Below are 13,197 nucleotides of genomic sequence, written 5' to 3'. Positions count from 1 at the left end.
CATCTGAAGGGCCTCATGACTCAGGTTTTATTAGACAGTAATAAAAGACTTTTTCCTAACAATAGCTAGCCCTCTCAAGGTCCTGGAAACCTTGCTTCAAAATTCCTTAGAGACTCACACTATCCCTAACCCCCTCCCAACCTGAAAGTATATAATGGGCCACTCCTCATGACCCCAGTACAGCTATTTCTGCCCACGGATCCTGTTCCCGTGCTGTAATAAAACCACCTTTTTGTACCAAAGACGTGTCAAGAATTCTTTCTTGGCCATCAGCTTTGAACCCTAACGTCTTTCCTACATCACCAATGAAGTAAAAAAAAAAAAAAAAATCACTGGGTAGGCTTGTGGGGAGTGGTGACGGTGGCCCGCGCGAGAAGAGCAGCAGAGGCAACCCAAGGGGGTCAGAAGATTGGCCACATACAGGGGATGGAGCAAACAAGTAAATAAACCGAGGATAATGGCCTGTGTTTCTCACCAACAGGAGGGAGAACAAATAGGAAGACGGGAAAGTGAGAATGAACCTCGTGGCAGTTAATACAAATCCATACTCTTGGTGGTGACTCAAGGCTTACCACATACAGAGACAGAAACAAATATAGAGGTAGGGTCTCCTGAGAGGGCCCAGGAGCAGCTACACCTCAGAACAATAAGCACACCTTGTACCTAGATCTTGGCTTCGGAACACCATTTTCCGGTAATCAGAACCCTGGAGAAATGTCTGGTTCCAGGAAAAGTATAAGGCAAGCCCAGAACATTTTTGTTTTGAAGGCAGCGCTCAAAGAATGATGGGGAGATGCCAAAAGAAGGAACAGAGAAGCTAGTTTGAAGGAGCTCCCACCAGCCAACAGACAATTTTGGCCTCAACGTAAATAGACAAAAGCAATAGACAATTTCAGCATCGAAATAAATAATGACAATAATAGATTATAATCCATTGAAGAAAATATGAATCCATGAGTCCAAACAGATACAATTAAACAAATGGAAGTTTCAGAAAGCTCTTACAACATAATGCCAGCTAATAAATGTAGGAGGAATAATGAAAATAAAGAATGACCATTTCACAATGATTAAAGTTATCTAACCAAGAGACATAATGGGTGATAAACATCGTGGGTGAAAGTGGGATAAAGAACAGTGTATTTATATTGCCTCAAAGTGATTCCACACAAAATATTTACTAATTACAAAGGGGGGGGATCCCACCTTTATAGCGGAGAAACCTAGCACCATCTTACTCAAATGATCAACATTATCATCTGTAATAGGACAAAGAAACATCATGTACCACCCAGTAGGTCACAATAAAAAGACGACATCATTAATGTGATATCCCTGCCGAAGATGCATATCCTGAATCTAATCAGGAGGAAGCTTGGACAAACTCAGGCTAAGGCACATTTTCTGTTACCTTTAGGAAGGTCAAGGACATCAGACTCTAGGAAAGACTGAGGAACTGCTCCAAGCAAAGGGGGATCAGAGCCATGGTGAGTGGGTGTAACTCAGGACCCCAAATCGGACCTTTCTGTTACAAAGACCATCACAGGGGCATTTGTCAAAAGTGGAATGGGGTGTCTGGGGTAAGGGTGTCTGGGGATTCTTGCAATTTTTCTGCATGTTGAAATTATTTCAAAATAAAATTATTTTTTGAAAAGCAGGAATGGGGGCGCCTGGGTGGCTCAGTTGGTTAAGCATCTGCCTTTGGCTCAGATCATGATCTCAGGGTCCTGGAATCGAGCCCCGAGTTGGGTTCCCTCTTCAGCGAAGAGTAGGCTTCTCCCTCTCCCTCTCCCCCCTGCTCGTGCTCTCTCAAATAAACAAAATCCTCTAAAAATAAAAAATAAAAAGCAGGACTATCTCCTCTGTCTCTTCCCCCACCCACCCGCCAGTTGCAAAAGACGTGGCAGAGGACTCTGCGGTCCCAGATCCAGTGACGGAACCACCAGAGGGAAGCAGCCTCGGTCCCTCGCCCACTCCTGCACGAGAGCCCCACTTCCCTTCCTGGTCGGTCGGTCTGCTACTTTGGACTTGACATAAACTTCCATTGTCCGCAGCCGCTGAGCTGGGGGAGGGGGGATCCTTTCCTGCTTTATCCTGACTCACCCACTTACTCAACAACCCGCTGTACTTCTCCACTTGAGGTCTCACACACACCCCAAGGAAACATCTTGCCCCAAAACTCGTTAGCCAATATCGTCCTCGTCAGAAACGCAGGTGCATCTCCCCTTTCTCTCGGCGTTGCCCCGCCTCCTGTGCCATCACGGGGCCTTCTCCATGCCCACCCATCCTGCTTCAGCTGTCTTCTCCCCAGCCTGGCCCCATGGGGCCGGTCCCTCAGCCCGCTGTCCTGCTGCTTTCGAATTCCCCTCCACTTAGCACTGCCAGAGTGCACATGGGCTCACACTTCCTCGTCCCAGTCCCTACTGCTCTCCACCTGGAACACCCTGCCTGTTTCCAGGCCATTCAGTACATACCTACTCTCCTCTCAGGGTTTAGCTCCTAAGACACCTTGAGGAGGCCTTGCCTGATCCCCCCTCCCTAAGGCCTTAGGACACAGCCTTCCCTCTGAATGGACAGAGCCACCCTGCCCGTCGCACTCATGGGCTGACACACCAGTCTCCCCAGAATGCCGAGCTCCTTGGTACCCACTGGAAGAAATGTTCCCCTCCCACTCCCAGCCGCCTGCCTCAGCCCTGACCCCCTGCTGCCCGCCATTACTTTACTATGGGGTTTCTCTAGAGCTAGCTTTGCCCTCTGGACCATTCCGAAGCTGTAAGGGGGAGAACATTCGTCACAGGAGTGTTTGGTCACCGAGTTGGCACTCAACAGATAGATGTTGGAAACAAGGGACTCTCAGCAATTCTCTCAGCTTAGGATTAGTCCCCCAGTCGCAACCCCGCCATGACATTCAACCTGTCAGTGACCTCGCAGGGTCATTTTTCAAGGGTGGACATGGGTATGCAGTGCGTGTTCTTGACTTGCAGGGCTGGTCTTAGCTCCTTGGGGCTGCCGTGGTCTCATTCATAACCTTGAACTCCCCAACCCACGCCCAGGGCCTAGTACAGGCGTGGACACAGCTGGATGCTCTGGAAGCACTTACCGCCAGGCCAAGACCACCACCTTCTGGGGGCTGCGAGCCCCACGCAGTGCTGACCGGCACCATGACCTGAGGCCAGGCCCAGTCTGGTACGAGAGTATCCCACGGGCTCACACCCCCCCCACCGAGAAAGCAGGACAGAAAAGGTATATTTCTGTGCCTGGTGGTTTCCTATTCCCAATTCAACTTTTGAAACAGAGAAGAAAAAAGAACCTGATATATAGAAGTAGAGTTTCTCCTAGACATTCTCTTTATTCCCAACCCCCAACGAGACACATTCTACCCAGTGAGATCCCTGAGGCCCATTTTATGGGTTGGAAAGTAAAGGCACTGTGTCAGAGTGCTCCTGGAGGTCATCGACACCTGACTTATGAAGACCCACAAATCCTAACCTTCAGGGACTCCACCTAGAGATGTAACAACCAGAAAGACATCCTTTTCGTCTTTTCTTTGGTCTTCAGAGCAGGCCTCTCTGCTGAGGGTTTCTGAGGAAGCTCCTGCCCCATGAAGCAGTTGCTCCGTGGCCGGTGGCCATCAGGAGACAGGGGACAGATGCAAAGCCAGGGCTGGGCCTGCCTTCCAGCCTGCCCTGGCTGTCAGGACCAGGGCTATTGTGCACTGACACGGGGCTCCCCAGAAGGAGAAATAACACAGCTGAGTTTAGTGCCAGTGGGCAGAGTTGAGGGCTCAAAAGAGCATCCCGAAACAGGCTGCCAGGTTGGAGACCCATGGGGCCGAAGGGAAGTCTGGTCCGACTGCAGAGCCGAACAAGGTGGGGCTGAAGGGGTGGAGGCCCAGCCGGGGTGTGCCCTGTCTGGATCCTGAGGCTGCTACCCTCAGCGCTTTGCTGTGGCGTAATATGGTGGTTCTTCTCTCCAGAGGATTGATGCAGCCTCAGAGCTTGCTCCGCGGGGCCTCTGGCAGGGGCCGTTGCAGCCGCCATACCACCCTCACGGGCTCCGTGGCACTGTCCAGCTCACGGAGGCCGCCCAGGTCACCCGTCCGCCTGTACCACTGCAGAGCTGGCTGCAGCACCGTGATGGGAATGCTGAAGTTCAGGTGAGGGTAGGTGGCCCCTGTGTCATTGTCCCGGGTGTTGCTGGCCACGATGCCTGTTGAGGAGTCAAAGAGGAAAGGGGGTATGAGCCAGGGGACAGATGGATGGGGGCTGAGGCCCATCTCCAGCCCGGAGGCCCTAGGACCGCTGGGCCTTTAAATATACTTTAAAGCCCCCTCCTAGCGTCAGACGCCCAGCTTCCCTCCTGGCCTCTGGCCCCCCTGCCCCCCTGTGCCCCTTCCCGCATCTACTTTCCCCTTCACGCCGTCACTACCTAATACGCAGTGTCTCACTCACTGGCTTTGCTACTGTCCTCTCCAACCAACCAGCGTCGGCTCCGTGGGCTCTGCCCACCCAGGCTCCCCAGTACCCGCATAACAGTGCGTGGCCCAGGGCAGCGCTCACCCAAGTCCTTGCTGCCTGAATGAATAAACGAATACTGCTGCCTGTGGGCGTCTGCGCATGCATGTGTGCGCACAGGGATGTGCTTTTTTAGACAGTTTCAGACTTACAGGAGCCTTGCCAAAATAGTAGAGGTCCCTGCCTGCCCTTTGTCCAGCTTCTCCTCATGTCACCGTAAAACAATGATCAAAACCAGGATAGTAACCTTGGAGCAACGCCAGTGACTGCAACACAGGACGCCTTCAGATGTGGTCAGTGATTCCATGATGCTTTCTCTGTTGTCGGATCCCATCCAGGGCCGTCGTGCCTCCCCGAGTGTTCTCCAGGCTGCACCGGTTCCAGTCTTGCCCTATCGTTCATGGCCTTGACGCTTGGAAGAGCACAGGTCCGCTGTTCTCTAGGACGTCCCTCAGACTGGGGTCACCCGATGTTTTCTCACGGTAAGCGTGAGGTTCGGCGTGCTTGAGAATAGCAACCTGTGCCCTTCTCCAGGCGGCCTATCAGGAGGTGGATGATGTCTGTAAGCGTTTGTGATGCTAGTGACCCTTGACCGCTCAGCTACCGTGCTATCTGCCAGTCTGCTCTGTTGTGGGCTTACTACTTTCCTCCTTGTAAGTATGAACTCTTTTAGGATCGTGCAAAGATCTGATTTCTACTTTCCATTCATCGGTGGCTCCTGTCCACAGCAATTCCTTCTGTGGTTTTCCACTTCCCTCATGTCTTCTGCACTTAGAAACTGGAATTCTCCCGTAAGGAGCAGCCACCGCTTGTCTCCGTTTCAGAGCGTCCTCGGTTACTTACGTCGGTATGGACTCGGCCGTTCTGTGTTATCACGGGTACTCTGCAGCTCAGCCCGTCCTCCTAGGAGCTCCTCCAAGTCACCTCTGCGTTCTCTGCTCATTTGCTGCGCTTGCCATTTTGTTGTTGGCATTTCCTTCCCCTTGGGCACCACGAGGTGCTCGGGGTTCGTCCCAAATGTTCCCTGCCCAAGCCCCGGAATGAGTCACTTCCTGGTGCCTCTTATTAGAGAAACCATGATCTGGGCTCTCGGTGTGCTCACTGCAAGTGGGGTGTCACTGCCTCTGGCCTCTCTCAGCGCACAGAGCTAGATTTTATACACACACACACATCTATACTTATCTCTACACCCACTTCTCTGTATATGCACATACTGGCTCTAAGCGTATTACCAATGAATCACTAACTGCCCTCCAGCGGTTAGGAGAAGAAAGCAGTTACCCTAAGAAACTTGGGAATACAGGGTTTCGCTGGGACATGTGAAGGCTCCAGACAAAGAGAACCATACACACTTAAACACTATACTCTAGTTGGTAAATCTGAGCCTCGCAAGGGTGTGAGGTAGGGATTCTGCAAGTACTTTATTTGTGTCCCACAGTTGAAGAAATAAGGGAATTCCACTCCTGCCAGCAAGAGCAAGGCAAGGTTTCTCACCATGTCAGAAGTAAGGGAAGGGGACGCATCGCGTAAGCCGTGGCGGGGAGTGCAGTTGGAGGTATCCACGTGCACTCACAGTTGGCTTATTTTTTTTTTAATGGACAGACTGTTTTTATTTTTTTAACCAGAATTAGTTACCAAAACCTTCAAATGGAAAGATTTAACAACCACATATTTAAAAAAAAGGGGGGGGGTCACAGTTGCTAGTGAACAGCTGAGGAATCGGGCAGTGTTAGGCGCACAATCCTTTGTCAGGAGGCACCACCGTGCTGGAGCGGGGTGCTGTTCACCCCGGGTCACCCCTGACCCGCTACTCCCTACTGTCTTCACGCCCTCATTCATTCACTTGGACTGTGACTCTTGGACTGATCCAACTGCTGAGTTTCACAGATCCAATGAGATTAGGTGACTTACCTGCGGTGGCGTGCTGGCAGAGAAGGAACGGGGACACAGATCTCTCCCCTCCCTGCTCAGCGTCTGTCTCTCTCCACTCTAAGAGCACAAGTACCCAAAAACCTTGGCTCACTACCTCTTGGGCATCAGGCCCACCATCTTCCCAGGCCCAGGGTGGCTCCTGGGGTGGGATGCCCAGCACTCACTAGATGGGACCGAGGCTCTGGCAAGGGGAATGCTTGGAGAGGGCCACGGAGCTGCTTACCCAGGAGGTTTCCTGTGCGGGGGGAGAAGAGGGGTCCGCCACTGGAGCCACCATGCACGGCACATGTGGTCTGGAGCATCACCGCTGTGTCATCCACCCGCACCACAGCTGACAGGATGCCTGAGGTCACCGAGGGCCCGCAAGCCTGGCCAAAGACCCCGAAGCCCACCACACTGACAGCTTCGCCTGCCCAGGAAGAAAGGAGGGTGAAGGTGGGGAGTCACCTCTGTCTGACAGGACTCACACACTCCCCAACCTGCTCCCTGCCCTCTCCGAAGTTCCAAACCTTCTCTGCCCTTCAGGCTCCTGCCTCCAGGAAGTCTGACCCAGGTCCCCACAGGAAGAGGCCAGGACGTCCACTGAGCTCCCAGCACCTGCTCACCACTTGTTCTTGGCATCAGGCTGTTCTCCGGCCCTCATTTCCCTGCTGGACCGGGGAGTTACTTTTCAGGGTCCCTGGCACCCAGCCCCGTGCTCAATAAATGTTTGTGTCAGTTAAGTGTCTGCCTTTGGCTCGGGTCATGATCCCAGGGTCCTGAGATCGAGCCCCACATCAGGCTCCTTGCTCCGTGGGGAGCCTGCTTCTCCCTCTGCCTGCAGCTCCCCCTGACAAATAAATAAATAAAATCTTTTTAAAAAATGAAAATAATAAATGTTTGTGACATTAACACCCATCTCCTCCTTGGACTAAGAAGTTTCTTGGTGAAAAAAGGTGGTAATGATGATGACCAACTACCTGCCAGTAACTTCCTTTAGCAAGTGCTCTGAATGTACAGGGCTAAACGCTTTGTAGGCAACGTCTCACCCACTCCTCATAATGCCCAGGAGTAGAGAGCATTATTCCCATTTTACAGATGTGGAAATTGAGGCAGAGAATATGGAGTTGCCTGTCCAGGGACACAGGGCTAGCAAGTGGCAGAAGAGATGCCAACTGAGAGAGCTCACGGTGTGCATCCCCACAGTGAGACCTGTGGCACTCCCAAGGCAGCATGCCATGCCACCGGAGCTTCCAAAGTCTAACACTGCTCTGGCCAGCCTGCAGTGTTACAAGGAGCCACCAACCCACACTCAGTCCCTCCACATTACACTACTGCAGGGCCTCAGGGAAAAAGGTGTGCCTTAGCCTTCACCAGGGATCCCACCTGCAACCTCTGCCCCTCGCCAGGACCTGGGGCATGCTGGGCACAGCAGGGAAGCCTCCAAGAGCAACCCCAGCCAAAGCGCTGAAACCAGGCTGACTTCACCCCAGCCTCATGCCACCCTGACTCATTACTCCAGCAGGGCTGGGGCAGGGAGCCCGCCTAGAGGACTGGCCCCCTGATCTAGAGGGTTAAGAGTGCTCAGCACTGACTTTTCCTCCTGAGCTCCCCCCCCAGACCAGAGGGCCCCTTGCCCTTTACCTTCATGGAAATGCTCAGCCGGCACCGGCAGGGGGACACCGTGTAGGTCCTTCTCCAGGTTCACTACCGCTACGTCATAGGGGGAGGTCTCCTGAGTGGCAAATGCCACACGTCCCCAGATCGTGGCACTCCTAGGAGCAAGGGAAACAAAGTGACGGGCTAGCTTTCTGACCCTTTAGCACTGGGAGGAAGCAAGGGGATGAGAGTGACTGTAGAAGCCACGGACTTGGGGGTTGACGGGTCTGGCAACAGCCCTGACACGTGCCAGGCAGGCATCTCTGGGCACGCCCTCGGCCATCCTGTGGTACTTCCAAACATGCTTCATACTTCTGTGTAAGCCCCCGGCGCCTCCCCATATTCCTAATGCCTGGCACCTGGGGAGCACTGTGGGCCAGGGCAGGTGTTAATGCTCTATGCACACCCTTTTCGTTCTCATCGAAGCCTTAAGAACCAGGCGCTGGTGTTACCGCCATTTTAAATGGTGCATGTGAGGGCCAGAGAGGTTGAGTAACTTCCTCAAGGTCACACAGTAAGTGGCAGAAGCCAGGGCACACATTCCCAGTGTTTTCTTTCACTGCCTCATTTCGGGCAAACAATCCTGCCAGTTGGTGAGGCAGACGTAGGATTTCGATCCTGTGTCCCTGTGTTACATAAAGGCCAGCACTTCTATAGCTCTCACTGTACGCCAGGCTCTCTGTTCCAAGACTTTACAGGTCAACTCAGGGAGAGGGAGCAGAGACTGGCTTGCCCAGGACCACACAGGGGCTCCCCGCTACACTCTGCAGGGACACCTTCCAACAGACCCCGTGGACTCCCTATAAGCAAGTGTGTGTGTCCTTGGGCCGGGGGATTGGGCACCACACCCTCGGGAAATCCTCATTACCAGTCTTCCTTATAGAGCCATGGCCGTCCTGCTGGCTTCCAGGGAGACACCCCACGGCAAAGCCAGGCTGGGTTAACACTGGAAATTCAGGAGAGGGATTTGGAAAGGCCTGGGCTGCAAGGCTAGGCTGAGCCAGGCACAGAACCTCAGGCATTAACACCAAGGTGCAATAACCCCTCTGCTCCTAAGTTGAGCACCTGGAACTACCGCAGAAACAAAACGGGTACTACAAACCCAAGCCAGGAAGCCAAGGCTTTTGTCCCTGCTGCCGGGCAAATGGAAGAAAAGGGGCCAAGAGTGCTTTCCCTGCAGAGACGTAAGTGACCAAAGTCCCAACCTGGCTGCCAGGATCACCCAGAGATCATTCCAGTACATCTGTGTGCTCGGCCCCACTCCCACGTTCTAATTAGGTGGAATTCCACACTGTCATTTTTATCCGGATGGGAAGTTCCGCTTAAGGTCTAAGAGAGCAATCAAGTAAGAGTAAGAGGCCCCTCTCCTGACCCCAGGAAGGCAGCATTCTGGGCCTCTGAGACCCCACTACCGCTCTCAGGGGAGAGAGAACAGGGCGGCGAAGTCTCCATTCAAGGGGCCTAGTGGAGTGTGGGTGCAGGGCTAGGAGACAGAGCTGTCAAAGTTCAAAAGGAATTCAGGCTGGGAGGGGGTGTTCAAAGACGCCCAGTCAGGGATGCTGGGACTCGCCACAGTCCCCCAGTCCAGAGTCGCTTGGCATCTTGCCCAAGCCCCACTCACCCCCTGCCAGGAAGGACGCCCCGTATCCCCTACACTGGGGTTGAATGCCGAGGATGAGGGGACTGACTCAGATCTCTATCCGCACTACACCATCAAAGCATCAGCATGACGCCAGAAGGCCTCCATTTTCCTCGGTTACGATCTGAGAGCCTGGGGGCGGGAGGCGGGCAGAGTTGGGGCAACCTTGCGGGCCTTACTTGGGGGGCGTGGTGCGCACCAGGACCCTGGCCGCCTCCCGAGGGGCCACATGCCGGCAGGTCACCACGAGGCGGGGCCCCACGGCCACTCCGGAGCCCCAGACGGTGCCGCACTCCACCAGCACGGCCGCAGCTGCCCACGGGGGCCCGGGGTCTCGGAGGGGCAGGCCCCACGGGGCGCCCATCTCCTGCGGCAGGAGGGCGGCCAGGGCGTGGGTGCCGGGGCCCAGGCGGCCGAGAGCGGCTCGGGCGGCGCGCAGGAGCGGGGCGGCGGCGCAGAGCAGCGTGAGGCCCACCCACTCGCGGGCCTTCCAGCAGAGGGGCGCGGCCACGAGTGCCACGAGCGCCCCCGCGGGCCGCGCCGCGAACACGCCGCCGCCCTCGGTGCCGGGCAGGCAGCGCGCGTCGGTGAGCAGCAGCGGGCCGGCTGCGTTGCTGAGCACGCCGCGGCTGAGGGTGTTGAGGAAGATGTCCGGGCAGAAGGCCCCGAACGGGGAGCCGCAGGCCAGCAGCGGCGCGCCCTTGGGCACGGCCCCGGGAGACGCCACGGCCACAACCGGCCCACGCTCCTCCTCTGCCGCCGCCTCCTCCTCCGGGTCGGGCCGCAAGCGCAGCAGCGCAAACCAGCCCAGCGCTCTCAGCTGATCCTCCTCCTCCTCCTCCGACACCTCGTCGTCCGGCGCCGCGCTCGCGAAGCGCCACTGCTCGGCTGCCTCGCCCCCGAAGAGGCGCGCGAAGTGGGCCCGGAAGGCCGGGCAGCTCAGCAGCAGCAGCAGCTCGGCGGGCCGCGGGGGCTGCAGGAGCCGCCCGCCGCCGGGTCGGGCCGGCGGGCCGGGCTCTGGGCCGGCGCACTGGGGCGTGCACAGGCCCGGACGGCCCCGCTCCGCGCGGCCTGCGAGGCTCGCGGCTGCCGGACCCCACTGCACGTGCAGGCGCAGGTCGTCACCGCAACTGTCGCCGGGCAGGAAGGCGGCGCCGGCCGCGGTCAGCGCCGCGCTCCCGGCCCGCAGGAAGGGGGTGAAGATGCCCCCGTGGCACAGCACCAGGTCCGGGCAGCGGCTCAGGATCACTCCGCTGCAGCTCCACGAGCCCGCCTCGGCCTGCCCGGCCCGGGAGGCGCTCACCACGCACCCCGCCTTCTCGGCCGCCCTCATGGAGGGCCCCCACTGCCGCGCCATGTCCTCCAGAACGGTGCACACGGGGTTTTCAGAGGAACGAGAGAGACAGCGAGAACCCCGGTCGGGACCCACGGGTCCCACGCAGCGCCACCCAAAGCTGGAAGCGAGAGGTGCAAACACTGACTCAGGTCTTCCTCGTCGGGCCCGATTGGCTAAGCCCCAACTTGCCCGGCCCCATTGGCTGGGCTTGGGGCCGAGCCCTGATTGGCTGCCTAGGCTGACCCCATCCCTTTCCCCGCCCTCGTTGGTTCGGGCCACCTGTGCGACCTCGGCGCCGAAGCAGTCCGGGACGATAAGCTCAGGGAGGGGGGTGGCGTGTGGTTTTACCGAGAGACCGGGCTTGGGTAAGGCGGAGTCCCCTTTCTGTTCGTTGGGCTGCAGGAAAAGTAATAGAAATGAGGGCCGTCGTGGCTAGACTTGCCCAGGCAGTGATAGGACCTGAGTATCTAGATGCTCAAGTCTAAACCAGCGGTCTCTGACCCTTGGCATGATAAGGGCAAGGAAATCCTTGGCCCCTTGGCCGAGTTAGTAACTTGAAATTTTGTGAATTAACCCTACAGCAATCCACTAGGTGGCATGCAGCTCACAGGACTACACCTAGGACCTTTTGATGCCAAAGCCCAAGACAAAACTGATGAAAACTGGGTTTGTGCAAAATAAAATTGCCCTTTAAGACTGATGAACAGTAACCCGAAGTCAAATTTTTCAATTCTACAACCCTATACTTTGCAGTGTGCACATCTCATAACCATATATAACATTTGTAACCACACCTAGGATTTATCTAGGTCGGGGGCCAAACACTTTTTCCGTGAAGGGCTAGAGCCTCAGTGGTTCAGGTTTTGCGGGCCATATGCTCTCTCAAATACCCAAGTGTGCAGTCGTAGCAGGGCAAAAGCTAAAGGAATGGATTGCTGTGCTCCAGTAAAACTTCCCTTTGGACGCTGAAATCTGAATTTTATGTCACAGGCAGCATTTTCCCCCCACACAGGCCATACAAACACAGGCAACAGCCCAGATTATTGTAGCGCATGTCAGCATTAACAAAAATTATTCAATTACTACTTAAATTACATAACCTTTCTGCCTCAATTTCCGAATAAAACTAATGCTGTTCCAACAAACCTGCTGGAGAAAGTTAAATGATGACCCATCATAGTATGAGGTGGGGCTGAGATTAGCAGTCTTCCATAGCAGGCACGGCCTTCTTTTGGTTCTGTGACACAGAAGCTGTCTCGATCACAGGAAAATCTAATTATCCCAACTTCCTAGCAATTAAGAGTTTCTTTCTCTCTAGAGTCCCGTGATTCTCCCTTAATGACACTCAAGCCTCCGGCACGAACCGTTCGTTATGCATCAGGTTTTTCTGCTTACAGCACATTAAAGAGTCCCCAGTCACAGCCAGCAGCCAAGGTGAGACCCCTTGAGTGCTGGGCTCATTGACTCAGTCTGTACTTCTCATGTGCCACTCTAACTCAAACGACACAGACATTACTTATAAACATAGAACCCATGGCGATAGAACCCAATTTTGTTTTAATCCAGCTCTGCTTGCTAACAGAGGAAAGGCATGCTCTCCCCAGGTTTATCCTTCACTGAGCCGCTGCATTTGGTACCTGGCAGTGAGAAAGTATGCTTTCCTAATAGTGAGAAATCCATTAAAGGGTAATACTCTCACTCACCCCTGGAGTGGGTTATCCACACTTACCCATAGAACCCATCACTTTAGTAACAGGGACATTAGTTTCAATCACAAGATGACTCTAACACTTTTAATGCTTGGTCAAAAAGGACCTGTTGCATTTTGCTTCCCATTCTATTTGTCCCATTACTTTAGTTTTAGAATCTCATTTGGGTTTTCTAAAAACAAGGCTTCCTACAAACCTGGTAAATGTACAGGCACACATTTCATCCCTTTCCCTATTTTATCAAATGCAGCACACAACTGAAGCTCTCCAATTTTGTATAAAATGATGAATGGTAAACAGCTAAACTGGACTCATTCCTTGCTAGCTAGCATGTTAATAGGAGATTTTGTTTAGAAAGTATACCACCAATCCTGGGATCACATGTTCGAAGCCTCTCAAATGGTACTAAATTTATTACTTTGAAATGTG

At 54.5% G+C, this 13,197-nt stretch overlaps 1 protein-coding gene across 3 annotated transcripts; it reads right to left on the bottom strand.

Annotated features, from left to right (window-relative positions):
- Window positions 1-3,324: 3,324 nt before the first annotated feature.
- On the bottom strand, window positions 3,325-11,211 carry TYSND1 (trypsin like peroxisomal matrix peptidase 1). 3 transcript variants are annotated; one of them, XR_015767147.1, is made up of 5 exons: window positions 9,903-11,211; window positions 8,070-8,200; window positions 6,670-6,855; window positions 4,762-5,053; window positions 4,122-4,209 (listed from the first exon to the last, which is right to left on the bottom strand). XR_015767147.1 is itself a non-coding variant. In XM_028109645.2 (4 exons), exons 1-4 carry the CDS (start codon window positions 11,078-11,080, stop codon window positions 3,992-3,994), a joined length of 1,713 nt encoding a protein of 570 aa, XP_027965446.1. In that variant the 5' UTR covers window positions 11,081-11,208; the 3' UTR covers window positions 3,325-3,991. The 3 variants fall into 3 exon arrangements, 1 of the variants encoding a protein (XP_027965446.1); XR_015767148.1 differs by having other exon boundaries at window positions 4,762-4,926; XM_028109645.2 differs by lacking the exon at window positions 4,762-5,053 and having other exon boundaries at window positions 3,325-4,209; window positions 9,903-11,208.
- Between the last annotated feature and the right edge of the window lie 1,986 nt (window positions 11,212-13,197).

The sequence above is a fragment of the Eumetopias jubatus genome, unplaced genomic scaffold (genome assembly GCF_037043125.1).
Source record: "Eumetopias jubatus isolate StellerSeaLion01/CBP00866 unplaced genomic scaffold, mEumJub1_p1.0 scaffold_17, whole genome shotgun sequence".
NCBI lineage: Eukaryota > Metazoa > Chordata > Mammalia > Carnivora > Otariidae > Eumetopias > Eumetopias jubatus.
The sequence above is the reverse complement of the archived record's forward strand: the minus strand, read 5'-3'. Positions and strand labels throughout refer to the sequence as shown.

Coding starts and splice junctions, on each gene's coding strand:
- TYSND1 (XM_028109645.2), bottom strand. CDS start 11,080: ATGGCGCGGCAGTGGGGGCCCTCCATGAGGGCGGCCGAGAAGGCGGGG. Junction 6,856..8,069: donor GGCTGAGCATTTCCATGAAG/GTAAAGGGCAAG, acceptor CTTCCTGGGCAG/GCGAAGCTGTCAGTGTGGTG. Junction 4,210..6,669: donor CCGCACAGGAAACCTCCTGG/GTAAGCAGCTCC, acceptor ACTCCTCAACAG/GCATCGTGGCCAGCAACACC.